Here is a 14,264-nt window from a genome sequence, read left to right on the forward strand (position 1 = left end):
AAAAAGGAGAAAAAATCAAACTTTTGGTCTTATCCATCATAATAAAACAGTTTTTCGGTTTCGAGATTTAAGCGTCAAGTCCTCGGAGCTTTGTTCCTCTGCGGTTCGTCGCTGTCGCCATTTGCTGCACGCTTGAGAGGATTGCTCTGGAGTGCGGCCCCGAACTGCTTGTCGAGCATGAAGGACAGGTTGTACAAGATCTCCTTTTCGCCGAGGCGGACCTGGATCGCCATCTTCTTGCGACGAACAGATCCTTCCACCGGGCCGGAAGCTTCAAGCTGCGACAACTGGGCCAGGAGTTCCTGATCCTGGGGGATGGTCGTCGCATACTGAGCCTGGTTCAACTGCAGAGCTTTGGCAAAGATGGCGGCTTCCGCATCACCGAAGGAAGGCTTGGGAGGCTTGTTCTTCGAGCGCTGCTTCTCCAACTGGTCGGACGGGAGCGACAGGGTCTTCAACAATAGCAAGAGCTCATCCGGGAGAATATCAGCCAATGGATCCTCAGGGGAAGAGGGCCTTGGAATGGTATAGCCGTCGTCAAGAAGTTCCAAGTCTTCGAGGAATTGAAGCTAACGTTAGGTCAGCATATGGTTTCCGGTGCCAGGTGGGTCTTATGTTAGTTGTTTACCGGAGGTTGGGTCTCAATATCGGCACTTCCAAGACCAGCAGCCTGGCATATTTGGTCCAATGAGAGCTCGACAACGTCGTATTGGGCATAGTTGTCAGTCACGTAACCGTACCGTCTCAGGAGGTCAGAACGTGGGATCTCCCCATAGTCATTGAAGATCTCCTCGCCCGATTTGATAGGCTTGATAGCCTTCATAACCAAGACTTCTTCTTCTTGGAAAAGACGAGCCTGAATGGAAACCCTTAGTCAGCGATCATGTAGCAAGAATCGAAGAGCAAACAGAACTCACATTGTTGCGATCGGCATCCGCATTGAGCAGATCGGCCAGAGGAACCATGCCCTTGGACGATTGCTCTTCTTCTTCATCGGTCAAGTAGCCGTCTTCACCATCACGGTCACCCTCTTCATCTTCCGGTTTCTCGATGTCAAAAGCGTAGGCCATGATAAGCGATCCCATAGTATGTGCGAGGTGAAGAAGGGCCTGGGTCCCAGCGTCTCCATCGTAAGAGGCAACTCCGTCGATGGGAGGGAAAAGGGCAGGATTTGCTCGCACGATAGGAGCAATGGACTCGAGAATGGATTCCTCGGCTCCCTGCTTCCCGATCTTCTCGACAATAGCGCTGCCCTGAAGCTCCTCAAGCTCGGAGGCGGACCAGAACATGAGGGTATCAAAATTGCGAGGAAGAACCCGGAAGTATGGAGCCCACGCAGACTGATCGTCTTGAAGAAACTCATAGATCATGACAACCATGAGAGACAACCAAGGGCCAAGATCGTCGAGGTTCTGGGAGAGCAGGTTCTTCAAATTGGAATTCTGAACCGAGAGAACATGTGCGCGGGGGATGGTAAAAAGCTCTTCACCTTCGTCGAGATCGGACTGAGCCACTGGTAGAGTGACACGAGGACATCAGAGAGGGAGTCACTTCCAAGAAAAAACGGGTTTCATGAGACAAGCACGAGCGGGATAAAACCTCGTCTGGGATGGGAACCTACCGACACCTCGGCCAGCAGCGTGGGAGCGCAGATCTGCAATTTGGATCTTGGGGTTGATTTTGACGCCGGGCTTGCCAGCCAGCCAAGTGAGAAACTCATTTGACTGGTGCTGGAAGTTTCCCGGGTCGGGAAAATGGGTGGTGGAAGACATTTGGGGGGTTGATGGAGGAGAGATTGTGTGAATAGTGTCGACCTAAGAAAAAGGAAATTCGGCACCCCACACCCACTACTGTGTTAAGGACGGCTCAGGAGTGAAAGGAGCGGGAAGGATAGCAGTTTGACAGCCGAACAAAGAGAAGAAGATGCAGCTGCTGGAACAGCTAGCCAGGTGGTGAAAGAAAAGGGGAGGGTGTGGGAGGGTGAGAGATTGACGGGGGGAAGTTGAGGGGATCAGGCGGTGCTCCTCCGGTAGTAAGTAAAGTAACTAATTAGTAGTAATTAGTTGGCAGGCAAACGGGCGTATGGAAAGTATGGTACAGTAACTGGTGTTCCAGCAAAATGACAGTCGGATAAACGCTGCGGCGGACCAAATCGGGCCAATCGATAACACGCCTGATAACCTTCCGAACCAGCACCGAATTTGCCCCTCCGCGACTGGCTCATGTCCGCGGTCTCGAAATTTTGACCAGCCTGTAACCACCGCTTCTGAGATATTGGGACCTTCTTTTTCCGTCATTGAGCCAGATAACCCCCCAGATACCCCCTGCACATCATGATCTCCATCGGTCTGGAGAGCTCCGCCAACAAATTGGGCGTGGGCATCATGGTGCATCCCGACGATGGCAAGCCCCCGCAGGTGCTGGCCAATGTTCGGCACACCTATGTCACCCCTCCCGGTGAAGGATTTCTCCCCAAGGACACCGCCCGTCATCACCGCGCCTGGGTTGTGAAGCTGGTCAAGAAGGCTCTTCGCGAAGCTCAGATCTCCCCCAAGGATGTGGATTGCATTTGCTTCACTAAGGGCCCCGGCATGGGTGCCCCTCTTCAGAGCGCCGCCATTGCGGCCCGCATGTTGAGTCTACTATGGGGCAAGGAATTGGTGGGCGTGAATCACTGTGTTGGACGTATGTGTTATGCCTAGTACTTCACTGCTCTATTTATCTATCAGTCCCCGATCCTATCTGCACCGTGCGGGGAAACCCTTTGACCCGTGTCATCCCTTGCTTAGCTTGACCTCCCTATTGCAACCATCGCTAACCATGCCTCGGCTGTATATATAGATATCGAAATGGGTCGTTTGATTACCGGTGCACAAAATCCCGTCGTCCTCTATGTCTCCGGAGGAAACACCCAAGTCATCGCATACAGCTCCCAACGGTACCGCATCTTTGGCGAAACCTTGGATATTGCAGTAGGGAACTGCTTAGACCGCTTTGCGCGCACGCTGCGCATTTCCAACGACCCCGCCCCCGGATATAACATCGAACAATTAGCCAAGAAGGGTAGGAAACTGGTCGATCTACCGTACACGGTCAAGGGAATGGACATTTCCATGTCCGGTATCTTGGCGGCCATTGATGGACTGGCCGTGCAGTATGGCTTGGATGGGGATTGGAATGACGACGAGGATGTCGCTAACAATGCGTCTACATCGGAGGATCTGGAGAACGCGAAGCCGACGCGCGCAGATCTATGCTTCTCGCTCCAGGAAACGGTTTACTCCATGTTGGTTGAGATCACAGAGCGCGCCATGGCACATGTCGGTTCCAAGGATGTCCTGATCGTCGGTGGAGTGGGCTGTAATGAGCGCCTGCAGGAAATGATGGGCATCATGGCTCGCGACCGCGGTGGTACCATTCATGCGACCGACGAGAGGTTCTGTATTGATAACGGCATCATGATCGCGCAGGCCGGATTACTGGCATATAAGTCCGGTAGCACAACGCCCTTGATGGATTCCACTTGTACCCAGCGCTTCCGGACAGACGATGTCTTTGTCAAATGGAGGGATTGATTTCTATTCTTGTTCCATTGGATGATGATGATTTAGATGAATGAGATGAATATAATCTATAGAGTCATGAGCAAAGGTTTCCGATAGTACGGGATTCGGCACCCGGAGTGCATCCGTGCATCCAGACGAACTGGAGCAAGGGCTAGTATGGATTGGAGCCCGCTTGATCGCATTCTTTCTACCGAGTAACGCTTGGCGCAGTTTGACTCAGTTGCCACGGACACAGATGACAGGTTGGGATTAAGAATATCAAGTCGGTTATGACTAGTTGTCCCTCCGACGGGTGGAAGCAAGCGTCAAGGGCGTACATCACACACTCCTGGCTGACCGAAAGCAGCAACGCCTATGTAAAACAGCCGCGCATTTCAGCTGCAAGCAAGGTTGACAACAGGGGCTTAGCTATCGAAGATTTGTCGCTAGCCATGCATCGTTCCGAACACCAACAACAACAACAATGGTCTAATAGTGGCGCTTTCTGCACCGCAAATAGTCGGACATCGAGCAACCATAAGGACGTGAATCATACAAAGTGGCTTGAGCTTGGGTTCCGGCTCTGTGCAACTCTGCAATGTCGAAAGATATACCCAAAGGTGATATCTGTTGTTATTTCTCCTGCCTCTGCGAGGGCCTTCAGTGTCTTATCCTCCATTTCGATGCCTTATCCTCCAGTTCGATGCGCAGATAGCATACGGTCGACATGCGGGGTGCTCGGCCCCGCTCCGGCAGCCAAAGTAATACAATCCCCTTCTGGCTAGAGAAAAGGCACGAGAGACGTGCAGGGCACCTTATCCCATTGACAGGCTAACCTGTAATATCGTCTGTCGGCTTGTACAATATCGTTGTGACGTACTGCATACCGTTAATTCCCGTGGCTTCGTGACAAAGAGGTGCCATCTTACCTTCCGTTTGTATCTGGTCGTTACACTGGTGGCAAGCACACCATTTTTTATACTGCTAGTGGCGAGATGGTTTAGGACGGTGTGGTTAGGGTAGTTAAGAACACTGCTATCGTCCTTCATGGGTGTGGTGCCGTTCAAGATTGATTTGCCAAGGAACAGCGGAAGGCTCGGCGGTGTAGGCGCATCCCCAACGATATTCACAGCTTGCTGGTACTCGGGTGTTTCTTCCTCACGATCTAGATCAAGCAGAAATTGTGGGATAACACCACGGAAGTCACCCAACGGGATTTCCTCGGGCTCTTCTCTGTCTGACTGTTCCTCCACTGTGGACCCCACTTGATCATTCCCGACCGGTCCAGGAATGACCTGCGGAGGTCGAACGCCATCAGGGACCTTATCGCTTTCTCTCCGTGACCGATTGACGTCATCAGCACTGATTTCAATGTAGTTGACGAGATGATTTGTGAAATCGACTGCTGTGGGAAGATTATCTGAAGCGCGCATTTCACCATCGACAATAAATTTTAAATGGTGCGTGCCCGGACGGAGGTTCAATCTCGTGGACAAGACGCCGGGGTTGTTCTCACTGTTTATGCAGGGTTCCAGTTAGTTCTGATAACGTAAAACAGCCCAGATAACGAGCAATGCGACTGGACATATGGGACAGCGGACGCGACAACATGACATACCTCCGATGTAAACGGAATTTCTTCTCCCAGTTCACAAACGTTCCCGTAACGTAGACCTTATCACCAGGAGCAGTCCATTCTATCAGGGTCGGCACAGCTCTTCCCACGCCGCTCGGAGTATAGGGTTGAAGTTCATCCAATGCCTCATCGTCATCAACCGTGGCGCCAGCTACGGCAGATTGTTTCGAATCGCGGTGTTCATCCAGCAGATGGTCGGGTGCAACCGATCCCATATACGAGTCCTCCGGACCAATGATGGGCGAACCGGGGGTGGCCGTGGCATCTCCAATGGGCAGGGGCATCCGCGGTGGGCGCTGAAGATGAACAGAGGCGCTGTAATAGGCATGGGGAGGAGGGCCAGAGGGTGCTACAGGGTCACGTTTTGCAGCCGCCCGGGATCCCGGAACTTGGACGGGGTTGGACGGATCAGGCGCAGGAATGTCTCTGGAGCGAGTATCTGGCTTCTTTGGAACCTGACGGTCTGGCCGATCTAGGTTCCGCGTCGGCAAATCTGTGACATTGCGGGATTGTAAACGCTGCTGGACGGAAGGCTGAACTTGGGAGGTCGGGAGGCCCGTAGCAGTTTCTCTGGTGGCGGAGGGGTCGGCTGCGGAGGCCTTGGTGGTGCCCGATGGTGTATGAATCGATGACCGGCGAGCTACTTTCTTGTCCCCCGCCGCGGCCGAGGGAGCCGACGGCGATTGGGCATCTCCGGCAGGGGGTTTGGAAGGATTGTTGCCCATCTGGAACAGGAAGCCGGTAGGTGGCGCTTGTAGGAAGGAAAGAAAACTGAGTCAGGCAGGTTCGATGCCGTGTGGAAGACAAGAGAGACGAGTTGTGAGTTCCGTGATCAGGGTTGGGATGCCAGCATCAGATGGTGTCGGGGTTTGAAGGCGGAGGGGTAACGGAAAATAAAGAGGGAATCGGGGCGAAGGGAAAATATCGGGTGGACAAAGGCCTTCAGATGCAGATGTGATCTAGGAAATATGCTGACGGAAATAGGAAAGGCGCCGGCTCAAGGATGGGGTGGAAAGAAGTATATAAACAGAGCAGCGGACGAGGATCGAAGAGAAAGAATGCGATGGGCAGCCAAGTAAGAGTTGATGATGTCGATGTCGTCGACCCCGGACGGGCTAGTCCCATGGAGAAGTTCCCCTTAGGGTTTAGGGCTTCCCTCCTTGGTTTTTCCCCGACGGCCGGTCGGCTGTCATCTCCGATGGTGACTTGGTATATCAACTGTAGTATACTGCATCATCTTCGAGGGAATATGCGAGATATATTCACCGTGTTTGCTAATAATTTTAGCACATTTGAAAGATTCAGGCAGTCCCATGGATGAAAGAGGAATGTTGATTACCCCATAAAATAAATACTAGGAGTACATACTTATAACGATAACAATCGATGAACCAAAACAAGTCATTCAACCATACCATTTCTGCCACTGCAGACCGCTTACCGGACAGGCAGCGCCATCATCCATCCAAGCATTATTTACTCTGTATAGTTCACTCTACTGCTGTATCCCTTCCCATTGTACAGCAAGGCCGTGTCATAAATTGCCTCAGCTGACGCACCTGGAATGCTCTATGTAACCAACCAGCTGCTTCTGGAACACTTTTAGCCACGCGAATGGATTGGGTTACCGCCTTGACAGCGAGCTCCGGTGCCGTGCTCTATGCTCTGGCTTACCTGGCTTCCTGGGTCTATGGGCTGTTCAGTGTACTAGCCTCGCCAATGTGGATCCTAGCCCATGCCATCCTCTATGTGCTCCTTTCTCCACTAAGGCTTCTAATCAAATTCGAGGTACGAATGGATAGATCCTCCATCCTTTCTAGCAAGTACTGGTCGCAACCCAAGGAATAAACACTTATGGTTTACCTAGGCCATTCTTAGCTACTTCACAGTAGCCGCATTGATGGGGGTTATCCTGGGAATATCAATTCATTATGCGTCGTCGGTTACTGTGGAGGCGGTTCATCAATGGTTTGGTTCACTGAAGTATGACCCAGCTCGCCCTAGGCGGAATAGTTTTCATGGACGTCTACTTGATAAAGTCAAAAGAGGGACTTCTCCGAGCGATTCCAATGCGTCCGACGAGAATATGCCGGAGTGATAGACCGACGCGAGGGATAGGCTCAACCCGATGAGAACCTGGCATCGTCTACACGATCCTTGAAGGGGAAGAAGCAGCAACCGGGCCGAGAAATGACGGAACGTTTTAAACTACTAAAAATCATGAGCATAGTAGTGGGCATGTCAGCGGAAAGTGTAGTGATTACGTCTGTACTATATATTTTAGCATTAGCATGTGTTAGCTTATTTCACAGTAGACTATTACGCCTCTGAGCGGTTCGACCGAATGCATGACAGATACTAGCGGAGGCAGACGGATCCTCGCTGGCGGATGGGGCTGGTAATCTCCGGGATAATTGACGCAATCAATCCGCGACAGTCTGGATGGACCCTGCCGCTCATCCAATTCCCCACTGCAATTATACTTCCATGAGACTCAAAAGACAAAAAGACTCCCCCTCATCTTATCTTAATGAATTTATTAGAATGGCCCCCAATTTCCACTAATTTAGTTGTAGTAGTATTACTACTATGGACAGTTGCTTGTTATTATTTACCCTAGACATTAATCATCTGTTCATTTAATTTGCTTTTCTTTCTTTTTCTTTCTTTTTTTTTTTTTCCCGCCTCTTCTCACCGCAATACGAATTACTGGAGGGGAAAAATAAAGTATAAATATCAACTTAAGCATTACACCGCAGTCCATTCTAACCATGGTCCACTCAGTAACACCGATATCATCACTCCTGATTGTTTGTTTCGACTTGACATGAATCATACCCCTGCGACTATACTATCACTCTATAACTCAGGACAAACTACCTTTTGAAAGTGGATTGCCTTATCACCGAACATCGTGCTGTGGGTCTCTCGAACCATCAATCAACAAGAACAACCCCTCGGTCTCGAACGGACCATCCTGCAATCTGTCCAGGGTTCGCTTCGCTTGTTCATCTCCGTCCTTTATTCCTCCCTCGCAAATTCCCCCGACACTCTTCTTTCCTATCCTTTGATTCTATTTTCAAAGGTACTTTGCAGCTCCTTCTTCTCCGACACGCATGTCTTCTCCATTTATCAGCCTCGTTACATTTCCTCTCGAGCCTTGCTGACGCCTCCCCGGACGCCTCCAATGCCTTTCCCCCTGCGCTAACGGTGTCTTCTCCGATATAACGACTACGTCAGACTCTCCGTGCTATATTTTGCGATCCTAACGAGACCACGAAACCATTGACAGCCGTTGACATTCCTGTCGCAACATTCCAAATACAATGTTTCCCTCTCGAGCGTTCTTACGAGTGCGCTCGCTATTACTTGCAATATTCATCCTATTAACATTCGCTTGGTCCTATTCACGATGGCGCAGCTATCCTCTGACCGAGCAAGCCCCATCCATACAAACACACCAAGCGACTCCCTCGAATCGCAGACATACCGAAGGCCACATCCAATTCTGGCGTCAATTCCAGCCACTTCTGACCGCTCATGAGCCGAAATGCGAGCCACCTCTGAGATTAGGATCGGCGCCATCAATTAGGTTCGAACAATCGAACCCAGAGGACCGCCCGGAGCTGCTGGACATGCTCCCATTCGACGTGGATACGATGAAAAATGCGCACAGCGGATTTGTCGATGCGATCAATACCAACCCGCCCCAACTAAACTATACACAGAACACGCGAGGCTTGGTTTCCACCGCGGGGGGCTCTTACCTACCGGTGCTGGTGATCTCGCTTCGAATGCTTCGCAGAACGGGCTCAAAGTTACCTCTTGAAGTTTTTCTCGCAAATGAAGAAGAATATGAGGATCATATCTGCGAAGTGGTCCTGCCATCGCTGAACGCGCGATGTGTGCTTTTGTCGGAAATTCTCGACGCCGTCCCAGGCGATATGAAGGTCGAGAAATACCAGTTCAAGCTTCTCGCAATGCTGTTCTCGTCATTCGAAGAAATCCTCTTCTTAGACGCCGATGCGTTTCCGATTCACCCACCGGAAATGCTATTCGTCAATGGCCCCTTTCCCTCGAAGAACATGGTCACTTGGCCCGATTTTTGGGCATCCACCATCTCGTCCTACTACTATGAAATTGCCTCTCAGCCGTACCCCGAGAACTCAGTCCGACAGTCCAGCGAATCCGGAGAGGTCCTCATCTCGAAGAAGTCGCACATGAAGACCCTTCTCCTCAGCACCTACTACAACATGTGGGGTCCCGATTTCTATTACCCACTGCTTTCGCAAGGCGCAGCCGGAGAGGGCGATAAAGAAACCTTCGTCGCAGCCGCCATGACCCTTCAGGAGCCATACTACCAGGTCTCGGAGCCAATTTGCGCCATCGGCCACGGCACACAGGGCGGTTTGGCCGGCTCCGCGATGGTGCAATTCGATCCCATTGAAGACTACGCTCTGACGCAGAAGGGCGAGTGGCGGGTCCATGGATCAAAGGCGCCTGCCCCCCGAGCATTCTTCATCCACGCCAACTTCCCCAAGTTCAACCCGGCCACTGTGTTCGACAAACAGGCCGTGAACCCGGCTTTCGCGGATGACGGGAGCTACACGCGCGCATGGACGATTCCCGACGAGGTGATCAAGGCCTTCGGCACTGATATCGAGAAACGCTTCTGGGATGAGATTCTCTGGACGGCGTGCGAACTTGAGGATAAATTCAGTACTTGGAAGGATAAAAAGGGCATCTGCAAGGGGGTGAAGAATTATTGGAATGCTATGTTCGGTATCGGGCATTCTCGTTGAGTTAGGGTCGGTCGGTTTCCCGATTTCAGCCTTACTGGTGCTGGTCGCTCCGTGAGATGTGTAAGGTGTATCTATCATCACCTACCCATGTGCACGATCCCCACGAGACAATATATTCGTGGGTATCTGAGTTGGTGTCCGGGTTACTGTCAGAATGAAGCAACAGCACAACGAAGCACGCAGTGACGAAGACGCTTCAGCTTATATTACAGCAATAGGAACGACATGTCTACGCCCATGTCTCATCAAGGAGACACGAACCCCAAGATACTTTGGACCAGCCTTGGATACCCCTCTATAAATATAGCGACTGGCAAATTCAGGATCTTATCCTGGATAACATACACATATTCACAAATACCTCTTCACGCCATGTCATGCCATACCACCAGCTTTGCTACTCATTTCATGTACCATATACCAATACCCATACACTACTATAAATACAACCCATTGATGTAGATCTCTATACATACAATCTAAGCTAATGATACAGTTCCAGAGAAGAGAATAATACACCACCCCCACAACCCTTTAATAATACACTCACTCCCTCTCAATCGTCCCCGCAACCCGCGCCTTCCTAACCGCCTCCCTAAACATCTCCTTACACGGCACTCTAGATCCCAATCTCGCGCACAACAAAAACGCCCCACTCAACTTCCGATGCAAACTATACGTCTCCTCCGGCGGAGGCGTTAACCTCTCCCGAATCATAAGGGGAATCAACCCCCTCACGCGATCCGTAATAGTCTGATTCCTAAAATCATACACATCGGGCGACGACTCCATGAACGGCTCCGCGATAGTAATAACGGAAGTAACGTGCGCATCGACCATCTCCTGACTCTCATGGCCGGTAAGATATCCCAATTCGCGGGACAAGTCCGCGCAGCGCAGACGATCGTTCCTCGCTGCTGCGATCAGCGTATGTACATACTTCGTGATGAATTCGTCGGGGTATTCGCGGGAGGCGCCGAAATCGAGTAATTCGAGCTTGTTTGTCTGGGCGTTGTAAAGGAAGTTCGTCCAGTTGGGGTCCGTCTGCATGTATTTGAATTCGGTGATTTCGCGAAGACAGAGACGGAGGATTTGGGTGCCGATCCAGTCGCGTTGGGATTGGGTGAAGTTTTGGATTTTGGTGACGGCGATACCGTTGAGGCGTTCCATTGTGAGGACTTGTTTGCCGGAGGCTTCGGGGATGATGGCGGGGATGTGGAAGACGGGGTCGTCGGCCAAAAGGGAGCGGAAGTGCTCGCCGCAGGTGGCTTCGCGGTGGTAGTCGCATTCCCAGGCGAGTTCGGTGCGGGCGTTGGCGATGGTTTTGTCGAGGTAGAGGCCGCGTGGGAGGAGGCGGGAGGCGGTTAGGAGGATGGAGAGGTTGTTGAGGTCGGAGTCGATGGAGTCGGCGACGCCTGGGTATTGGATTTTGACGGCGACGGGTTGGCCCGTGGAGGCGAGGACGGCGCCGTGCACTTGGCCGATGGAGGCGGCTGCCATGGGAATTTCGTCGAAGGAGGAGAAGAGGTCGCGCCAGTTGGGACCGAGGTTGTCGGTTAACACCTTGTCGCGTTGCGAGGCGGGCATGTAGTCTGCGCGGTCTTGGACTCGTTGGAGGACCTCGTGGATGGAGTCGGGGAGCATTTTGGTGTCTGGGGTGATGTTAGAGGGGGATTGGTTAATGGGGTAGATGGTGTGTACCTTGGATGCTCAGCATCTGCCCCAGCTTGAGGGCCGCTCCGCGCATCTTGGAGAGTTTGGCGACAAGACGTTCCATGTTTCCGGCGCTGAACATGAGGGATCCGGTGCTTTCGGACTGGCTTCCAGTGGCTCGTCGTAGGCTTTCACTGACGGCGCCAAAGGCCATGGATGTGGCTAGGCCACCGTATTGCCATAGTCTGCCTAGTCGGGAAGCTGGAACGCGAGACTCGATCATCTGGTATGTTGCCTGCTGCTTCATGGCTGCGGCAGTCTCAGGTTCCACCTGCGGGCACTTTATTAGATATAAACGTCCAATTGGCTCCGACTGCGTGCACTCACTGTTGTTGTTGACACAATGTCCTCCACGGCCTGAGCCTCTTCTTTCGACAATCCCTCCTTCCCAAAGGGTTTGTCGTCAGGTGGAGGCATCGGAGTCTTTCCTTTGTATTTTAGATCCGCAGCAGCTTGCCGAGACAGCATCCTAGCGACCTTTGGGCTGTGGAATATCTCCTTCATCATATCCTCCGAAATCTCCTCCTGTTGTTCCGTAGGCTGGGTTGACGACGCCGGTTTCTCGGCACTGACGGGAGAGTGGAATACGTCGGCATTTATTTCCGTGTTGATGCCTGTTTGCGTGTCGCTGGAGGTCTTGGGTAGTTTAACCCTAGGAAGTCCAGACGTGCCGGGGGTCGTCTGTTTGGAGGGTTCATAGAAGACATCTTGCTGCTGGCTAACATCCAATTGACTAGCTCCGTAACCGGCATGTTCCGCCGTCGTTGAAGGTATCTGCGATTCTGCCTGTCGTTGTGCTTTCCTGGCCTCATCCGGCGAGAGATTCGTGTGCGTGGGGGATGAGCTCGGGGGCCGGGGTGACGGTGCGGGTGCTGCTTGGGAGGGAGAAGGATCATCATTGAATCTCTTTGCTAAGGCTGCCGCAGCTTGTGCGGTCATACAGAGGCCATCCACCTGGCTCTTGATGCCCTTGGTGAGGGATGAAGTCCTGGTAAATAGGTCTAACTGGCGCTGCCGCACCTCGAGGTGCTTCACGGCCACGGACCTGGCGACATTGCAAAGTTGGATCGCGTCGAACAGACGCTTGCCCGACATGATTGATAAAGTAGCAGAGAAACCCGGGCTGGCCTCCAAACTACCGTCTTCGCATAATGATGGAAATTGAAGCAATTGGGGGAGCGCGAGAGCAAACCGGATAGCATCTCGTGCCTCGAAAAGCCGCGGTGGTTTTCTGCCGGGCGGTACCGCGCCCCGGAGAGGTCCGGAGGCAACTGATAAGGAAGACAGCCGACCGGATAAAACTAAGAATAGTATTTAAAGGCGAATGTTCCTCCCGCGGGTCTCCCTTTCTTCATCACCGCCATGTACCGGCCGCCTTAACTTGTTTGGTGAGGGCAAATGACAGTGAAGACCAACGTGCAGGATATCGAGCAAGAGATCGTGGATCTCGAGGACCGTCTGCGCAATGCACGTGCTCGTCTAGCGTCGGCCTCTGCGTCGCACAAGGGCGGGGGTTCATATCTACCGGTACCGGAGGGTGTGTTTGCCCCCGCGGATGTCTTCCCCGTATACTTCTTCTTTCGCAACTGCAACTTCCACCACCTATCTACAAGATACTAACCGTCCATTCCTACGCTCCAGATGCTACGGGAATAGTGCCCAGCCATGCACTGCTTCTCCTCTCGGATTCAGCCCTTCCGTTGGGCTCGTTCGCCTACTCCAGCGGTCTCGAGTCCTATCTGGCGCACAACAAGCCCCTTCCTCGCTCGGTGACCCCAATTGCATCCTTCCAACGCTTCCTGAAGCTCTCGATCGCTTCTATGGCAAGTACCTCACTTCCATACGTTCTGGCAGGATACAGACGCCCAGAAGACTTGGAGACCCTGGACAATGACCTTGATGCGTCTACCCCCTGCATAGTTGCCCAGCGGGCGAGTCTCGCCCAAGGGCGGGCATTGCTCGGGGTCTGGGAACGCGCTTTCCGGAAAACGTATGCGTTCAACCCATTCCACGCTAACCCCAACGCTGCTGAGGCAGTGAAGGTGGTAGAGGAATTCTCCGACATACTGAAGACCTCGCTGGGTACTGACGAACTAGGCCCCAAAGGTCACTTTGCGCCTTTGTGGGGGGTGGTATGTCTGGCCATGGGCATGGACGCCCACCAGACTGCTTATGTCTTTATGTTGAACCATGCCAAGGCAGTCCTTAGCGCTGCTGTCCGTGCGTCCGTCATGGGCCCTTATCAGGCCCAGAACATCTTGGCCAGCAAAGGCCTGCAAAGCATGATCACTCAACGTATAGAGCGGGAGTGGGATACTCCCGTCGAAGATGCAGGGCAAATCGTCCCACCTCTTGATCTCTGGGTGGGACGACATGAACTTCTATATAGCAGAATCTTCAACTCATAATGCATAGATCACCACGATAGCTCTCTTGATTCCTTTCTTTTTAGTCAAAGGTGACATTCCTGTATGAATATAGCTGCATTCATCATCTTTCTCTCTGCCGTGACTTCCTAGTTAATCCTACAACATGCACCGTATTGTCCCACCCAGGTGCCGCTCGAAC

At 52.3% G+C, this 14,264-nt stretch overlaps 7 protein-coding genes across 7 annotated transcripts; 4 read left to right on the forward strand and 3 right to left on the reverse strand.

Annotated features, from left to right (window-relative positions):
* Positions 1–74: 74 nt before the first annotated feature.
* AtWU_01982 (ribosomal lysine N-methyltransferase) lies at positions 75–1,772 on the reverse strand (the record flags this gene model as incomplete). The annotated part of the gene is made up of 4 exons (XM_035497096.1): positions 75–569; positions 629–856; positions 918–1,513; positions 1,622–1,772. 4 exons carry the CDS (start codon positions 1,770–1,772, stop codon positions 75–77), a joined length of 1,470 nt encoding a protein of 489 aa, XP_035352989.1.
* Positions 1,773–2,333: 561 nt separating this feature from the next.
* kae1 (O-sialoglycoprotein endopeptidase) lies at positions 2,334–3,575 on the forward strand (the record flags this gene model as incomplete). Its single annotated transcript, XM_035497097.1, has 2 exons — positions 2,334–2,685; positions 2,842–3,575. The coding sequence occupies 2 exons, from the start codon at positions 2,334–2,336 to the stop codon at positions 3,573–3,575; spliced, it is 1,086 nt and encodes a 361-aa protein (XP_035352990.1).
* An 801-nt stretch (positions 3,576–4,376) lies between these two features.
* AtWU_01984 (putative Snf1 kinase complex beta-subunit Gal83) lies at positions 4,377–5,906 on the reverse strand (the record flags this gene model as incomplete). Its single annotated transcript, XM_035497098.1, has 3 exons — positions 4,377–4,424; positions 4,475–5,060; positions 5,164–5,906. The coding sequence occupies 3 exons, from the start codon at positions 5,904–5,906 to the stop codon at positions 4,377–4,379; spliced, it is 1,377 nt and encodes a 458-aa protein (XP_035352991.1).
* An 889-nt stretch (positions 5,907–6,795) lies between these two features.
* Positions 6,796–7,279, forward strand: AtWU_01985 (DUF21 and CBS domain protein; the record flags this gene model as incomplete). The annotated part of the gene is made up of 2 exons (XM_035497099.1): positions 6,796–6,969; positions 7,049–7,279. The coding sequence occupies 2 exons, from the start codon at positions 6,796–6,798 to the stop codon at positions 7,277–7,279; spliced, it is 405 nt and encodes a 134-aa protein (XP_035352992.1).
* A 1,228-nt stretch (positions 7,280–8,507) lies between these two features.
* AtWU_01986 (alpha-mannosyltransferase) lies at positions 8,508–9,983 on the forward strand (the record flags this gene model as incomplete). The annotated part of the gene is made up of 1 exon (XM_035497100.1): positions 8,508–9,983. The coding sequence occupies one exon, from the start codon at positions 8,508–8,510 to the stop codon at positions 9,981–9,983; it is 1,476 nt and encodes a 491-aa protein (XP_035352993.1).
* A 546-nt stretch (positions 9,984–10,529) lies between these two features.
* AtWU_01987 (protein kinase COQ8) lies at positions 10,530–12,791 on the reverse strand (the record flags this gene model as incomplete). Its single annotated transcript, XM_035497101.1, has 3 exons — positions 10,530–11,635; positions 11,685–11,967; positions 12,024–12,791. The coding sequence occupies 3 exons, from the start codon at positions 12,789–12,791 to the stop codon at positions 10,530–10,532; spliced, it is 2,157 nt and encodes a 718-aa protein (XP_035352994.1).
* A 303-nt stretch (positions 12,792–13,094) lies between these two features.
* Positions 13,095–14,104, forward strand: AtWU_01988 (urease accessory protein UreF; the record flags this gene model as incomplete). Its single annotated transcript, XM_035497102.1, has 2 exons — positions 13,095–13,233; positions 13,338–14,104. The coding sequence occupies 2 exons, from the start codon at positions 13,095–13,097 to the stop codon at positions 14,102–14,104; spliced, it is 906 nt and encodes a 301-aa protein (XP_035352995.1).
* Between the last annotated feature and the right edge of the window lie 160 nt (positions 14,105–14,264).

This window comes from Aspergillus tubingensis, assembly GCF_013340325.1.
Source record: "Aspergillus tubingensis WU-2223L DNA, scaffold_3, whole genome shotgun sequence".
NCBI classification, from domain to species: domain Eukaryota; kingdom Fungi; phylum Ascomycota; class Eurotiomycetes; order Eurotiales; family Aspergillaceae; genus Aspergillus; species Aspergillus tubingensis.